The sequence below is a fragment of the Arctopsyche grandis genome, chromosome 3, assembly GCF_051622035.1.
Source record: "Arctopsyche grandis isolate Sample6627 chromosome 3, ASM5162203v2, whole genome shotgun sequence".
NCBI classification, from domain to species: domain Eukaryota; kingdom Metazoa; phylum Arthropoda; class Insecta; order Trichoptera; family Hydropsychidae; genus Arctopsyche; species Arctopsyche grandis.
The window spans coordinates 29449283-29467962 of NC_135357.1; the positions used below are offsets into that span (position 1 = coordinate 29449283).

General features: G+C 32.9%; 1 protein-coding gene across 1 annotated transcript in view; it reads right to left on the bottom strand.

Moving 5' to 3' along the window:
* The window catches only part of Gmap (Golgi microtubule-associated protein), a 48411-nt gene that overhangs the window by 20269 nt on the left and 9462 nt on the right, over positions 1-18680 (bottom strand). Inside the window, exon 2 of the mRNA XM_077427596.1 lies at positions 18340-18405. Within this exon, the coding sequence (XP_077283722.1) occupies positions 18340-18405 (66 nt within the window). The remainder of the gene's footprint in view (positions 1-18339; positions 18406-18680) is intronic.

Consider the following 18680-nt stretch of genomic DNA (forward strand, 5'->3'; position numbering starts at 1 on the left):
TATATTTACCGCATATATGTATAATATATAAATGGAAATCTATTTATTTATTTTTAATTTATACCAGGAAGGCATAACAGGTAACCCCAACGTGCCTTTCTTGCCAGAAACATTGTACATTATTATTAATAAAGAGTGGACCAACTTTGCGCCGTTCATTGTTCATTGTTCATTTTTATGATGAACCATTTTTTATTCTCTCTAGCTTTGTAGTTTGCCCTGTTCCTGGAAAATAGACCCAAAACGCCCTGTTTCCTAGAAAAAGCACGCTTCCGGTCCTACCTCTTATTATTATTAGTAGTATTATACAAATTATTATTTTGAATAAAAATACCAATAATTTTATTTTACTACCGCCATCTATGTTTAAAACTAAGAACTGGATAGACGTCAGGCACTTTTCAGAAATTCAAATTTCAAACGCGTCTTACACGATATTTTTGCACCATCGTAAAGGCGGAGGATCCATTTACTTACATATATTGATGACCAAAATGACTAATATAGCAAAGTATAAAAACGATCGGATAAGAGGCAAACTTTTTCCTGAATTGTAACGTTAAGGAGGTATGTAAAAATACACACTAATTAACATCCACAAATACATCTTTGGTCAAATTTGTATATTCGCAGCATTTTTAAACAATTCATCGAAATTCAGTAAATACATACATATCAATTAACACCCACAGAGACATTTACGGTAAAATTTGTAAATTTCCAGCATTTTATACAATTCAGTGAAATTCGAGACTGCTTAAAACTCGAGATGGGTAAGGTTGCCAATTTGTTGAAACCGTTTCAACGAAAATCAGATAAATTGGCAAACTTTGAAATAAAACGATCTACATGGAGTCACAAAACCGAGGTGTGGCCAGCAGAAACCAGTGGGATTTGGACGCGTGACCACTTTATTCAAAGCATTATATGCTAAACACTAACATTTTATATATTGAGATTAATTACTTTCAATCATAATAATTAAATTTAGTTACGAACAGTTAAATTTAAATATCTGTAATTGAAAATTATATTTACAACCCTTTGTAGTCTACGCCGCGTGTGATGATAAAACAACACAGCGCAGCGCGGGAAATGAGCCAGTTACAGCTGTTTCGCATTATTACGAAATGTCGACGTTTTCATACGTAAATACACATATGTATATAAATTTACATATTGTTATATTAATACACACTCGCTGTATGTAACTACACACGTATACACATACATATACGTGTGCACACTTACACATCCGTTTTGCGGTGGCGTATTTAACGGATCTAATCTGTGGCGCAGAGGATACGCGACCGCATATTCATAAAACACGCACACACACATGTCAAAAACATAAATCGCACACACTTTATAGCAAAATCGAGATAAACGGTAGATTGAAAATGTTAGAAAAATCTATAAAATAATTCATACAATTACTCTGCATGTAAATCAGACACTCTCAAGCTGTACAAATCGAACTACTCTACTGTACGATGCACTCGGAAATTAAATACTATAAATAACAAAAAGATAGTATCAAGATTGTGATTCATTCATTATAAATTAACAATTTACATGTACATCGAGTATAAAGCATCATTTTATTTAAACAAAATCTTATGTAAAGTGCATTGACAGTTTTTTGAATTTTAAATCACTTCTGGCAATAGTTATGATTGGCTGGGTGAGTAAAAATCAGGCTACAGAGCTATGCGAAAACCTCTCTAAAATGCTTCTATTCGTATCAATTTTAGGCAACTCTCATCCATATAATTCCAAATATTTTTCTAATTTCATCCACCCATCTGTCTTTTAGTCTTTATTGAGCCCTTGACATTTACTCGGGTACCATTCTAGCATTTCTTTAGTCAACTTGTCATCCATTCTTCTAACTATGTGACGCGCCCATTGCCATTTATCAACTATTCTTGTCATACTTTTCAAACACGTATCCTGGTTTCCATCTCTCTTAATTATGCCGAGCATAGAGCGTTTCATACTTCTTTGGGTGCATTGTACTTTGTGTAACATTTTGGCGTACAATGTCCAAGTCACATTTATACACATTCATCGAAAATCTTTTTTAAAAACGGGGTTAATTCAATTTACTGTCTCTTTATTTCCTCTACCACCGGACAGGTCTATGATTCGCTCTAAATGGACATATGAGTCGTTATATTTGAAAGTGGCATAAGTCTACCTTGCTTAATTTCAAGAAATATCTCGCAAAACAATATTTAAAAATACTGGTGGCCTGTAATACGTTTATTCTGCTTTTGCAAGAATCTGGACATATCGAATTAAACGAAGTTATCACAATTTGTGAATTGAGTCAAACAGAAATTGTGGTTTTGGAACTGAAAATTGGACTTCCGCCACTTTGAAATATAACGGCTCATATATAATTACTGAAATTTTGTATGGTATTCTGTAAATGATCGTATTAAACAAACTGTTTCTAATTCTAATGCTGTTTACGAAGCGAATGTACAAGATAATTCTGAAAACGATGAAGTACATGAATGTTTGTAATACGGAAATTCTGTAATAAATCATAAGCTAGGGCGAAATTCAATCTCTTTTTTTTACAAAAACGTCAGTTAAAATCTCAAAATCGAATTTTATCATTATTAGAATACTTTATATATTGTTACTAAGTATGCATATACACAGTGGTGTAGTCGGGCCAGGTCGCCGCCCCGGTACTTTGATATAAAAATTGTTTTTCGAGTAAGATTAAAAAATATTTTTGCTTATATTCCATATAAAATTTTGTATTCCAAATATTGTGACCGTTCTTGTTTTAACATTTGGTGACTTCAGCCGTAATGCTCATTTGAGTGCAGAAAATATTTTAAAAACAGCCCAACAACAACCCTTTGAAAAAATTATAAACACTTTGAATGATGCCGACATCGAATCATCTAACAAAATTTTCAGAACTGCATATTATATTATATTGCAAAAAATAATAAGCCTTATTCAGACCACTTTGATTGACTTTTCAAGTTAATTATCATTTAATTTGTTATAAATATTTGTACTACCAATATTAGGATACATATTTTTTATGTAACGAAAAAAGCGGGGGGGGGGGGGTCGTAAAAATTCAACACCGACCTGGTACTTTTTTATTTAGCACTACACCACTGCATATACATAAAGTAAAAATAACTGAAGTCGACACTTTGAGCCAAGAAGAGACTGAAAGAGAAAGAGACAATAAAATCAAAGAACTTTACAAACCCAAAGCAAAGAAGTTAAGCAGCATCACGCCCAGCCAACCCTAGGATGGGTGAGTCAAAGCGCTACTTTTCGCCCGCACGCGCGATATTTATTTTTTTCCAAGCATATAACAGATTACAGGAGAGCATTTTCGACCGGACGGCACAAAGACGAGTTTTTTACGAATGGGAAACCAAACAGAGGTCTATGTTTGTTTGTTTAGGACGTTCTCTCGCTTGTGCAACGCAGCATTGCGCGTATGCACAAACTCGCGTGTATCTGTGTGTGTCTACGTGTGTGTCTGTTTAAAAGAAGCGTTTAACGAAACTCTTCTAAACGAGTTCGCCGTACAATTAGGAACACAATACTGTATGTGTGTGTGTGTGTGTCGTAAAGTGAACGCGGTGGACCACCGACGAGTAACGAACGTATTTAATAACCCTTCAACCTTCGGAAATAAATAAATAAATAGACGGACGGAGGAGGACAAAGGGTTAACGAGTGCGAAAATATAATCGCATGCTCATTTATTTTATGACACACATAACGGATGAATTGTGATTAAACAATAATTTAAACACCACTGTGAGTCAGTAATGTTAAATAATGAAATATGTTTCGATTCAATTTAATATTTGCCTTATCGAAGCGTATTGATTAATGCATTGCAGTTATAATTACATATCAATGATTATATGTATTATACTAGTGTTGTACCCGATGAAATATCATCGCAAGGGTGTTGGCATATTAAGTTATTAAATCAAAAGAAATGTGTCGGTTCTATGTTCGATCCACACGCGGTCAAATTTTTTTCAAATACCTTTTAAATATTATATATTTAATTTAATATTCATATTCAATTAAAAAAAAAATGGTAAAAACTACCTACCTACCTACATGTAAACAATAGAAAAATTAATTAAATAAATTTTCAATAGATGGCTGTAAGCGCTCAGAGACTTTAGCACCGTCTATTTGCTTAGAGGAAACATTGGTAACAATCAGTATATATATATATATAGAAGTTTTTTTTTGTTATTATATTCGTATATAAGTTTTGGTATTGGTTTACCTGTGTCATATATATGTATGTCGAATCTAAACGACTATTATACATATTATACATAGACAGAATAGCGATGATATATATATGATTATATTAAAGTGGATCAAATATATTTGTCTTTTATTTTAATTCACATTGAAATAATACTTGTGCATTTTTCAACTGGTGATGATTTATTTTTATGGATTTATGAATTAGGCCTCTTTTATATTCGCCGGCAGTGTTATTTTTTTCAGTTGACTAATAAACCCAAACACAAACAATAACAGGCATACATTCATAATGCTACGATAAGATAAGAACACTTAAAGGCGAACTTTTATTTCAATTTTCAAGCATTGTAAGTATGCTCAAGTGTGACGCTGATTTTTTTTCAAACATATTTTATATGAAATTGAAAAAAAAAATCGTAGAGTCGTCGTGGTATATTTTCGCCATGAAAATGAATTAAGTCGAAATAAAAATCAATTATAAATATCTATAGTAAAAAAGAGTACGTACCCAAGTCGGTTGAGGTATATGTGTTCAATTAGCGCGTTCATAGTACATACACACAACACGACAGTTATTGCAACATGTTGAAACACACAAGTACAGTGAATGGCTGACGACTAGTGATGTCGCCGAGGAGCCAAACGCGACTGCGACAGCCTCGAGGAAAAGCCAAGCTTCGCGCTCATTTCCCCTCGACAGCGCAGCGCTTCTCAAACTTGCCGAGTTTGGACCACGTGGACCGCTCTGCAGATTTGTGCCGATTGCTCGGTGGAAATGTGCAACGGTTGATTGCATCCGAACGACTTTCCCAAATATCTAATATAGTATATAATTTCGAAAGAGACTTTGTATGTAAGTATGTAAGTATATAAATATGTAATGTTGGTTGGTAACATCGAAAACAAATCGAAGTTTCTATAACGATTCGATATATATTTTGTTCAATTCAAATAAATTTAATAAAAAAATTAATTAATATTAACAATTAGGGCCGGGCCGCACCGTGCAACTTTGTCGGCCGACTTGTTGCGCGACACGAAAAAATGTATGGAAATGTGTGCGACAAACAAGTTGACGAGTGCGGCATGTACCATCTACCTGCATGCATTGGTCTGGTCGCCCTCAACTAGGGTTGCCAGATGATAATTTGATAAAGGAGGGCAGATGGGTCTACAAAGGAGGATTTTCTGTAAAAACATTCAGAAATTAAACGACTTTTTTTATATTATTTTACTTTATTTTAATCATATTTAGCTGAGCTGCCAATTTTGGAAAGAAGTTCTTGGTTTTTTAATAAATAATTATAAAAATCTTCACATGTCATGTTTTTGAAGTTGTATTGAGTAAGAATTAAAGATTTAAGTGACTGCACACTTAGTCTATTCCTCTCTTTGCTCCACTGAGTATTAATCAGTGAAAAACATTTGCGTTATGTGCGCTTATACAAAAATAAAACTCGCAGATCTTGAGCAGTTCTGAGAAACATTCAATGTTTTTAACACTTTTGAAGTAGATTGTCCACCGCTCGTGCAACTTCAAATCATAATATGCTTCATCTTCATCTGATTTTGATTTAAGAAATGAAATCAAATTACAAAATTGATCGTGTAGCTTAACATCGTCAATCTCTACACCTCTGATGCTCAAGAACTCAATGCATGAAACTAAATCATCATAAATAAGTCCCGCCCGATGTTTAGCAAAAAGGAGGACTTACAGTAGGTAAGGGAGGACGGGAGAAAAAAACATGGCAAAGGAGGACATGTCCTCCTTTTGGATACCATCTGGCAACCCTACCCTCAACCAAGTTGTTCGCGAGTTGAGCGGTGCGGCCCGGCCCTTAGATTCGCCATGTTTAAGTTGTTTATATTACAAATACTGAGCGAAGCCGGGTAAAACATCTAGTCTAATATATAAGTCGTTGAATTACGAGACACTGAAAACTCGCAAATTAACGAGACATCTATGAATTGTACATAAATTTTATTGTACATTAATCATACTCAAATAGCAGGTAGGAAGGTTTTTTTAGCCAATTTTAATCGGGAACCGCTTAAACAATGAAATCAGAAAAATTGGCAAACTCTGATAGGAAACGATCGACCTGGAGTCACAAATATCCAGGTCTGACCAGCATCATTACAGATATACTCGGAATACATTATTTTCAATCGAGGCCAACTCATGGTGCTAGGCAAAAGCCCAACCAACGAGCCACGCTGCTGGCTATAATGGTTCGGTGATTATTCTTCTATTATTAATTGCTATTGTTTTTTTATGATTATAAATGTATTTTTGTCTGTGTACATTTTTTTTCTTTTATTAGACATTATTTGTTGTTTTTTTTATTATTTGTAATTATTATTAATATCCGCTATTATACAACTTATTATTTTTATGATTGTGTATATAAATGTTTTGTTTTTGTCATGTCTAATTTCTTTAATTATTATTTTGTTTCATTTCTGTTGTATTTTTGACCATTGTGGCGCATTAAGAATTCCTGTAATGCTACAATGGTGCAAACTTTAAATAGATAAATCTAATATATAATTTCGAAAGAGACTATGTAACTAAGTATTTAAGGTGTGTGTCGAAAAAAATCAAAGTTTCTATGACGACGACATCGACATCGATAAATATTATATTTTTTCGATTCAAATAAATTCAATAAAAAAATGAATGTTTACTATTAGATTGTTTTGCCATGTTTAAAGCTGTTTATAATACAAATACCGAGCGAAGCCGGGTAAAAACACTAAAAACACTAGTATGTAAATATATTTGGTTGGGAGCATCGAAAACAAATCAAAGTTTCTATGACGACGACATCGATTCGATTGACTGAATATATCATTTTTTTTTGGATTCAATAAATTTAATAAAAAAACAAATGAATATTTACTGTTAGATTCGCCATGTTTAAGCTGTTTATATTACAAATACTGAGCGAAGCCGGGTAAAACAACTGGTTTACTATAAAATAGGATTCACTCCAAATGTGAGAAAGACAACATATTGGCACACTTTAAATGATGAAAAAAAGGATGAACCTATTAATCTACAATAAATAAATTGGAACTTGCATATATCTACTTGGAGACTTGTATATTTGGAATGTATTTTTGTCAATTTTAAAATTTTAGTTAAATAATTTTGATATTTAAATCATTTTGAAGATTAATAGTCCATTTATTGTTCCGAAATAATAAATATGCAATGAGCCAATAAAATATAATAATAAATTTACATTGATAGTACCTATGTACTAATTTGAACTAGCATATACATGTACATATTTCTTATACCATATAAACATTTACCAAATATGCCGCAGGTGAAAATAATAAATTAATTAACTGAGATTTAAGAAAAGAAAAAGATAAGCAAATGCTTATTTTGAGCAATTCTCATATATTTTAAAATTTAATCATGTAAAATCTTTTCAAATCGAACTTAGCTAAGCGCTCTAAAATTTTCAATGTACACACTTAATATAATTCAATAAAAATTTTGACGTTTTCACTCGAATCAATTCGTATGTATATGTACAAACGTATATTCACAAGAAGACTAAAAGTAATTCCCAAACATAATATAATTAAACGTGAACGAATGAAATGGAAATGGTTTGCGAAATATGGGAGCAAAAAAGAACGATTGTATGATAATCGAGTCGCATTATAAAATGAATCGAAAAAATGTCGCAAAAAAGAAAATAGTTTTTTTAACCACGATATCGATGTTGGAAATTATTACGTTTTGTGATTTCATAGGGGCGAAGTACATTATTTCGAAATACCTGAACAAACATACGTATATATATATGTACGCAATATTCATTACAATATAACCATAAGCGTGACACACCATATGCAATTCGGGGATTAAGAAAATAAACAAATATTATTTTTATTGACATTCCGTCGAGATATAAAGCGATAAAGAATCAATATTAAAAAGAACGCTAATCCAACAACTGTTGGATTATTGAACAGTCATAACGGGTTATAATTACTCGCCGAATTAATGAAAAACACTACAAATTACTAAAAATATTATTTTTAGACAATAAATACGAAATATGACGGGCTGAAAACCAGACTGGTACAAGTGACATTTTTAAAAAAATCTGGTGAAATGCTATTATTTTAGCACATAAAATCTCACTTGTACTAGTCTGGTACACGGTCTTTATATAACCAGCAGCGTGGACTAGTGGTTAGCATGTATGCTTTCGAATATAATGGTTAAAGGTTCGAGACCCACAAACCTTGGTTTGCGACTCCAGGTCGATCGTTTCCCATCAGAGTTTGCCAATTTATTTGATTTTCATTGAAACGGTTCCAACAAATTGGCAACCTTTACCCATATATCGCAATTTTCGAGTTTTCAGATTCTCGAATTTTGCTGATTCGTATAAAAATGCTGCAAATTTGTCCACAAATGTCTCCATAAATTTGAAGATTTATATAAAAAATGCTCCGAAAATGTAATTTCAAAATTTATCCATAGATATCTCTGTGATGCTTTGTTAAAATTAATCTAAAAATCGTATATCGATGTTTGTAATTGGCTAGGAAGGAGCATTGGGGTTTACCTGTTAGGCCTTCCTGGTATATATGTAAAATAAATAAATATCGATGAAGTACCTATATGTTAATGTCACTGACTATGTCGAATCGTTCCAGGTTTTCTTTACTTCATGTCATCATCATTTACAGCCATTCTCCATCCACTGCTAGATGAAGGCCTCTCCAACATGCTTCCATTCGTCTCTTTTTTTTGGGTAACTCTCAACCATTTCATCCCACACATTTTTTTTTACAAACCTCCTTTACGTTTCACTTATTATTTCATCCATTAATCTCCCCTGCAACATTATTTGCAACTCTTTTACATTCTCTCGGGTACCATTCGAGCACTTCTTTCACCCACCTATCATCCATAATTCTAGCTATGTATATGAAATGATTAATTCCGATATTAAAAGATCCCGTTATAACTATCAACGGGCAATTTTTTAGCAACATATTATTCATATTACCACGTGGTACTCACTGTACGATTGTACATGGAATATAATATTTTCATTTATATTTGTATATTTTTTGTCTCACTGTACTGCTTCATTTTTTTATATTTTACTAGTTGTTTTACCCGGCTTCGCCCAGTTTGTGTAATATAAACAGCGTAAACATGGCGAATCTAATAGTAAATATTAATTTGTTTTTTTATTAAATTTATTTGAATCGAAAAAAAAACATCGAATTGTTACAGAAACTGTTTTGTTTACGAAGTTCCCAATCAAAGATACAAAGTCTTTTTCGAAATTATATATTAGATGTATTATATATTATACCAGAATCTGGCAGCCCCCCCCCCGGCGCTTTCGCCCCCGGCACCCCCCAGCTCCGGGGGCGAATTTATTCGAATCGAAAAAAATATATATATTGAATCGTCATAGAAATTGATTTGTTTTCGGTGTTACGAACCAACAATACATACGTACATACTTACAAAGTCTCTTTCGAAATTATATATTAGATTCTGTATGTGTGCCAATTTAATTTAAAATAAATATAATTAATAATGAAAGTGTAATATATATGTAAATATGTATTACAAAAATACCGAGTCATTGAGAAATTTCCGAGTAGACGAGGTTGATGAGGCATTTTCAAACATCCTGTCGCTCAAAACACACGGAATTTACAAAGCAAACAGCGAATGTATGTAAAAAAAATAGTAATAATACAAAACAAAAAAGGAAAAACACATACAACGAACGACAAATCGACAAATGTGAAAGTCGACTCGAAATATGAAAGATATCGGAATACGTATTCATTTACAAACACACATACCGATCGTCACAACGATGATTCAACGGTTCAATTGCGGCAAAAGCCCTTGAAGATTATCCGGAAAACGATTGTACGTACACACGACGCGTTCACTTCAGCTACAGCGTGATTTCAAAATGTGATATGCATATTTTGGACAAAAATATTTCACCGGATGCGAAAAGGTTAGAGGTCCGAGCCGGGGTCGTTGCAGTCATTTCCGCTCAAAGAACCCAAATAGACTTTGCATAATAAACATCCATAAAGGATTGTCAAATGAGTCGACTTCCAAATACATATATGTACATATTTTCGACGTACCTACGCAATAAAGAGCCTACCTTTTCAATGGCGATATCTTGCTTTGTGTGTATTTTTTTTTCATTTCCCGAGCGGGTTAATTGGTCCATCCTTATGTAAAAATAAAAGGTCATTTAGCGTTTTTTCCCCCCCTAGAGAGGGTTCGCCGTTAACTTTTGACGCACAATCGCCGCTATAATTATTTATCTATACATTTTCTTTGTTTCCGTGCTTAGTAATTATTTACGGCTTTTAATGACGGTATTGTTTAACTTGGAACATGCTAAAGTATACGAGTGTGCGTATCGGAAATGGTGCTTAGTTCATATGCATGTCGTTTATACAATCGTAAGTATACAAAGGGACTCGTTCAGCGAATTTCATTTATACAAACCTATGTTTTATGTTTTTATACAAAATCGATCGTCATGAATTATCCAATTATTTACAAAAAACAGCATAAGCCCTTTCAGCTCCCCAGAGAAGATAAATCGAATTTCAAACAACTATAAAAAAGTTTTTTAAAAACAAACCGCTCTTTTAGTTTTTTTTATAATATTAAGATATATAAATTATTATTTTGAATAAAAATACCAATAATTTTATTTTACTACCGCCATCTATGTATAAAACTAAAGACTACATAGACGTCACCCAGATTTCAAATTTGCAAACTTGGAACGCTTCTTAAACGATATTTTATCACTATCGTAATGGCGGAGGATCCATTTACTTATATTGATGACCAAAATGAGCAATATGGCAAAGTATGAAAACGATCGGATAAGAGACAATTTTTTTCATGAATTGTAATCGTAAGTGAAACGTAAAGGAGGTTTGTAAAAAAAATAGCCCCGACATACACACGACTTCATAAATTCATATTTAAAATTATTTTTGGAAACATATATAATTAACAGGAAAGTCATACAATAAAATGTTTAAAAATATTTTAAGAGTATTTTTTAATAATAATACATAATATCTTTTTATTCCAGACAATAGGGAGAATAGTGCGATCCCCATCGTCCATATATTATAAATAATATATAGATGATAGAAAAGAATGATAAAATAAATAAATGTAATATAGTGATATAATACTAATATATTAACCAGCAGAATAAGACTATTAGTTAGCATACAATGCTTTGACAAAGTGGTCACGGGTTCAAATCCCACTGGTTTCTGCTGGCCCGACCTTGTATTTGTGACTCCAGGTCGATCAGAGATTGCTAATTTATATGATTGTCATTGAAACGGTTCCAACAAATTAGCAACCTTATCAATTTTTACGCAAATCTCGAGTTTTCAGCAATATCAAATTTCGCTGAATCGTATAAAAAGCTGCAAATTTACAAATTTCACCATTTAATATCTCTATGGATTTTAATTGATATGTATTTTCTGAATTTCGCTAAATTGTTCAAAAAAAAAAAAATGGTGCCAATTCACAAATTTGACCATATATGTTTATGTGGATGTTAATTGATATATAATACTAATAATACTTGTATCAAATGTACAATGATTCTGGATAGGAAAGAGCATTGAGGTTACCTGTTAGGCCTTCCTGGTATAAATTAAAAATAAATATATCTACATACATAGAATAATAAATAATAGTAATTAATTAATGAATCGTAGTATTTTGGGCAATATATTAAAAATTTGCTAGGTACGAAAGGATTAATATTAATTGAATATAATTCAAGTCATATACAAACTGGCAAAAAAGCAAGCCTTACGTATACTAAAACCAAACATAGTCATCTTGTGAGACGATTTGAATACATTTCTGGATACTTGACTATTTAATTCGTAAAAATTCGTTTCACCACCTAGAGTGTTTTCGGTGATATTCTATGTTTTTGTATTGATATTTGATATTGTATCCCATATTTTGAAGAAACTTATAACATCGTAAAATTAAGAATGACATAAGCATACGCCCATCACAGCTAGAGTCTATTTAGACATAGCGTGCCGTACGATTCAGTGAGTCTGCGCCTCTAACAGGTCAAAAATAGAAACGAATCTATCAACTAGGGTACATTACGTACGAGTGATAATATTACATTGGTTATCTCTGACTAACTAATGTGCTAACTAAAAACTATTTTCAAATTGTAAATATTACAATCACGGATGTTTTACGATGACAAAACATCCGACTATAGATTTGAATTATCATTTCAACAATAGTTTTGCAATTTTCATTTCAAAAATATTATGCAATGAAATCATGAATATAATATTCGTACTAGAGAACATGTTTAATACATTGCATATGTAGTTTTTTTTTGTGAAAAAAGGGTTGTATAGATATACTCAATTATATATTATATTTTTAGAATGTATGTATGTAGTGGAAAATTTTCTCGAGATATTACGTGACAGTCAACAAATAAAAGCGGTCTGTAAAATTCAGTTTACATTACTAAAAAAAGGGTATATACATATGTATGTATGTATCTAAGTTTAGATAAAAATAAATCGGGGTGTGGGTTTCGTGGAATTATTGCATTATACAGTTTGAGAAGTGTTTATAAAATAGTGACAAAGCTTACCTCGACTTCGGCTGACAGATATCGATCGACCCGTAGAAAAATCTTGAAACGCACGAAAAAAAACCCGACAAAATTTAAATTTAAAATTGACCCATTCTTTCCCTCGAATGGGATGCGGGAACGCTCTTTCTCTTCGTCCGTCTATTTTTTTTTTTTTTGTAGAATTAACGTGGAGAAATTGTCGAACTTTGAATAATTATGCAAAGCGCCACTTCCGGCCGAAGCGTTATGGAAAAAAGCAGAAATGGTACACGTCGACAGCCTTTTATATAGTCGTGATTAGAACAAACAACAATATAATATATTCAGGATCAATAGTTTTATCTGATGAGAGATTGCGTTGCCAAGCATCAATCACGTAGATTAGATTGACTGCGGGGGATGCTACCTGAAATATTGTAAATTATGTGAGAATTGTCTCGCATACTTCATTTAATGGCATTATTATACGAACACGCTAAAACGGCTAAAACATTTTTTTTTAAATAGGTACATAGGCAATATAGATAGATGTTTTATCTGCCGATTTAAATTTTTCAACTGAAAATTTTGATAAACGTCTTCGTTGTGTGTAACTTTTTGTACTGTTTGCGCACACGTGCAAAAAATAACGGTTTGAAAAGTTTTTTTCAACGAAATAATCTATGTGTGTCTGTGTTTGATTGAGATGTGTATTCGAATCTCTACCGAAAATGTTGACGATCGCTGCAGTGTTTGATCAGCCTTTCAACGAATGAGATAACAAAATTTGTTCGATTCTGTTGTAACGAAAAAAGTGTAACGTATTGATTTTATTTATTAAGAGCAATAAGAAAACTTAGCAATTCTTTATTAAGTATAAATCTATACATTTAAGTTATATGCATGTACATATGCGCAACGGCGATAGATGTACGAAAGAAGTGCTAGAATGATACCCGAGAGAATGTAAAAGGCTGCAGGAAGGCCACAAGAGAGATGCGTGGATGAAATCAGGAAAATGTGTGCGATGAGATTTGAACAAAATAAGCGTGTTCGAGTGGATTGCTAATGGCTGTAGTTGATGATGATGAGATATATTCAACCAAATAAAAATCCAGCAGCATAGCTCGATGGTTGCGTTAATTCTAACCACCGAAAAGTTCCCGTGGGTTCAAAATTTATTCCGAGTATTATCTGTAGTGCTGCTGGCCAGACTTAAATATTTGTGACTCCAAGTCGATCGTTTTCTATTAGAGTTTGGCAATTTATCCGACTTGATTGTTGAACGGTTCCTAATGAAATTGGCAAAACCACCCTACATACTATTTGAATATGACTTCAAATTTATTGTCTATTATTGGTGCTACCCGGCTTCGCTCGGTATTATTCGGCAATAGGAGCAGAGACCGCCGCTTTTCCGTCCGCTCACCACGGCTACCCGTACTTCTAAAAAGTCGTACCATTAAAATAATCTACTCATAAAATAAAGTTTTTGTATTAGATTTATTTACATATATAGGTATTTGAATCGAAAAAAATATATATTTAACGACCGACCAATCACAAATGTCTTTGACCAATCCAGCCAATCAGAAACGACTTTGACGACAGCCAATCAGAAACAAATTACAGACTTCGTTTCGGTTTTGTATATAAGATAAATTTATGTATGTGTATGTACAAGTTTAATACCATACCATATAAATAACTATGCGAGTATGTGACTTTACCATTATACTATTATTATAGTTACAAAATTTTCGTAATAATTTTATAAATATATTTATAGCATTAAACAACACCATGATTGAAACTAAATATAATTTTTATTGCCAATTTCAATGATTATATTTGAATCGAAATCTAGCTTATTTATTTATATTTTTATATACATACATATGTATATTATGTGGTGGCACGACAAATCAGCGCATACTAAACATAGGGCCGACCTTTCGGCGCAGACAACTCAGCGCAACGACAATTCAGCGCATGTACTAATCAGCGCAACGACAATTCAGCGCAAAATCATTTTTTTCAATTAGTTCTAAATGCGTTTTCGAAAATAATTACTATATTGAAATTGTCGGGATCTTTGGTTTTCGATTTTTTCCCTAAAAATTATGTTTTAAAATCAGGGTTTCTCAACTGAGTTCCGCAAAAAATATTTCTTAAAAAGACTTTCCACACCAGGATACACAGAAAAAAATCTTACGTATTAACGGATTCTAGACCAAAGTTCGCGAGCTCGTCTAGATGGGTTCTGCTATTCATAACTAAAATGTACGCGTATATGTATGTATGTATTGACGTATTTATCGACCATTGATTTAAATTATCGTGCATTTCAATGGGTGACCATATCTTGTATTTCAACTAAGTTAAAACTTATTGAAAAAATTGATTTTGCGCTGAGTTTTCTGCGCCGAAAGGTCGGCGCTAAGTTGGTTTGCGCTGAGATGTCGGTGCACCATATTATGTGTATATTTTTTTAATAAATTGCCACAATTTGTGACAACGAATTTGAAAATTGATAAGACTTCAGTATCCAGGTGTTCCCGATATTTTATTTAGTTTTCCCCTATTTAGAATGGAGATAACGGAAAAATGGCGCAAACTTATCAGAGAGCGTCAACATTTTCAAATATAAAAAAACGATCATTTGAATCAACAGATTTGAGCGTTAGGTCAGCAGGCTGGTCCGATTTGTAAGAAATGTAACAATTAGTGACAAATTCGTTGCATGTGCAGGATTGCTGCTTCTTAATCTGTCTCTACATTTTTGAACGAACGGTTGGGTAAAAACGACCGAGATAATCGAGCGTAACGGTTTTTTTTTTCACCCGACATTTTCCTGTGTGTTATACGATAAGGCTCTCTTATCGCAAGTGTGTGTATGTTTGCTAGCGCTATGGGGGCGACAGCTTTCACGAACGTTTTACGGTCAATATACTGAAAATAATATGCGAAAATTGCTCACAAAACGGCACACTTCGATGACATTGCACAAAACCACAGAGGGACATGTGCGTTTGAATGCGACAACTACAGACGAGTCACAAACTACATATGTATGTACGCATGTCGGAAACACGCAATTCATGGCTTACTTAGCAATTATACAATAGTAAATTTTTCTATAATTGTTTACGTTGTAAATATATACGTATGTATGTACATATGTATGAACATACGCACTAGCTAATTCAATGCAATAGCGTGTATCAGAAACAAAGTTGTATCAGAAATAAGATTTAATTGGCAACAAAGTGGTATCAGTAACGGAGTTGTCTCAGAAATAAACTTGTATTAGCAAAAAAAGTGTATCAGCAACAAAGTTGTGACAGCAATAGAGTTGTATAAGCAATAAAGTTGTATCAGTAATTAAGTTATACCAGCAACAAAATTGTACCTAAATGCCGTCGCATTCGCCCCCCACTCAACCTGTGATGGCCAATTACATTTCGTTTCAGTTTCGTATTCCTTTTTCGTCAAAAAATACAACATTATTCGTGCGTAGGTCGATTAGAATTTGAGTTTTATTTTTTAGTTCGTGTTTCGTATTTTGAAATATTTACATTAATAAAATTTTAATATAAAATACGTAAGTTGTTGCTATTATTAATTTATTTATGGAATGCGTATATATTTTCTATTAATGGAAATTTATATTTTTAGACGATAAAAGTAATTGTCAACGTCATGTTATGGACAGCGAAACTTATAGTAATGTTGTTAAATACCTTGCATTGAATTATATTGTAATAATATTATATAGTTAAATAAGAAATAACTTAAGAAAAAAAGAAATTATTTTACGTCCTTTCAATGTTACAACACATTGCACGAATGCGACAGTATGCTCGGTTCTCGTAAATCTCACTCTACATCGAATCAAGTATAACAACAAAATTGTATCAGCAACAAAGTTGTGTCAGCAATAATTTTGTATCATCAACGAAGTTTTTATATATTTATTTATAATTGGGAAAGGCGGCATAGCCGATAGACAAAATTTTATATTTTCCTCAGATTATCGGGTTGCTCTTGAGTGACATATTTGGGTATTAAACTTGTACATATAAATTTGGAATCATTGAAATACTCGAAATAAATTATTTTCAATCGAGGTCAACCCACGGGAACCTATCGGTGGTTAGCATCAAAGCAACCACCAAGCTATGCTGCTACCTAAAGTTGTATGAGTAATTAAGTTGTACCATTGAAAAAGTAGTATTAGCAACTAAAGTCTATTAACTACAAAGTTGCATCAACAACAAATTTTTATTGGAAACAAAGTTGCTTCAGCAATAAAATTGTATCAGAAAAAAAATTGCATTAGCAACAAAAGTGTATCAGCAACAAATTGCTATCAACAACAATATTTGCTATAATAGTTGACTATCCACTGAAAAACGCACATGGAGGTGCACTTCAAATTATAAATGACACTAACGGACGGGGTGATTTTTCCGTCGTAGAAATTTGTATCAAAATCACCGAACTTTATTTGGAAAATTCATTTCGAATATTATCATGCGATTAAGAAATATTTTAAATAAGATCTAATTCCGAGATTTATATCAAGCTGCAATTGATAAAATATTTATAATTTGATCATGGTTGACTTTGATTTTGACTAATTCAATAGCCTGTACGCACTGATTTGTGGTTACGACGAATCGTCGTGACTTTCGTTACGATAAATTGCCTAAACGGTTGGCCAACAAATTGCTGCATGTTAAATAGCAGCATAGCTCGGTCGTTAAGCTTCTGCTTAGCGTCGAGAGGCGCCGGGTTCGATCCCATGAGCTGACCTCGATTGAAAAGAATTTTTCCGAGTATATCTGTAGTGCTGCTGGTCAGACCTGTATATTTGTGACTCCAGGTCGATCGTTTCCTATCAGAGTTTGCCAATTTTCCCTGATTTCATTGTTGAAACGGTTCCCGGTAAAATTGGCTAAATATCCTTCCTACCTACTATGTCACCACTATTTGAGATTGATTAATGTACAATAAAATTTATGTACAATTCATAGATGTCTCGTTAATTTGCGAGTTTTTCAGTGTCTCGTAATTCAGCGACTTGTATAATTAAAAAAAAATGCTGCAATGTTTGTAATTGACCAGGAAGGTGCGTTGGGGTTACCTCTAAGGCCTTCCTGGTATATATGTAAAAAAAAAATTAATGTATTTATTTAATTTAGGTTAAAAAATAAATAAATACTGCTAGCGTGAGATTTTAAGACGCCAATTTTCGTTTATCGTTGAAAATTTCTTGCATTTAGCCTGCAATCGTATTATTACCTAGATGAGCCCGAAGTTTAAGTTAGTTTTTAAAAGGAAAAAAACGTTAAAAGAAATAAAATCTCACCTTAGGCGTCGACTGATTGGTCTTCTGCAAATAGTATTCGGCATTTTCTTTCCTCAAAGTTTTAATCTGCAAACAAAAGATTTTTTTACAATATATCACATACAAATAATTACAAAAGGGAGGGCGGGGGGAATACGCAAAGAGTCACCCATCCGAGTAATGACGCACCCAAGGTTGCTTACCATCAATACGCCAACACAATGCACATGCAATAATGTACCAAACATCGCCCCGCAACCGCTTAACCCCTTCAACTCCGACTCTTTCATTTGAAAAAATTAATCACCGGACGACTTGAGCGATAAAATAAAACACGGTTTTTGTCGCCCGAACACCCGGTA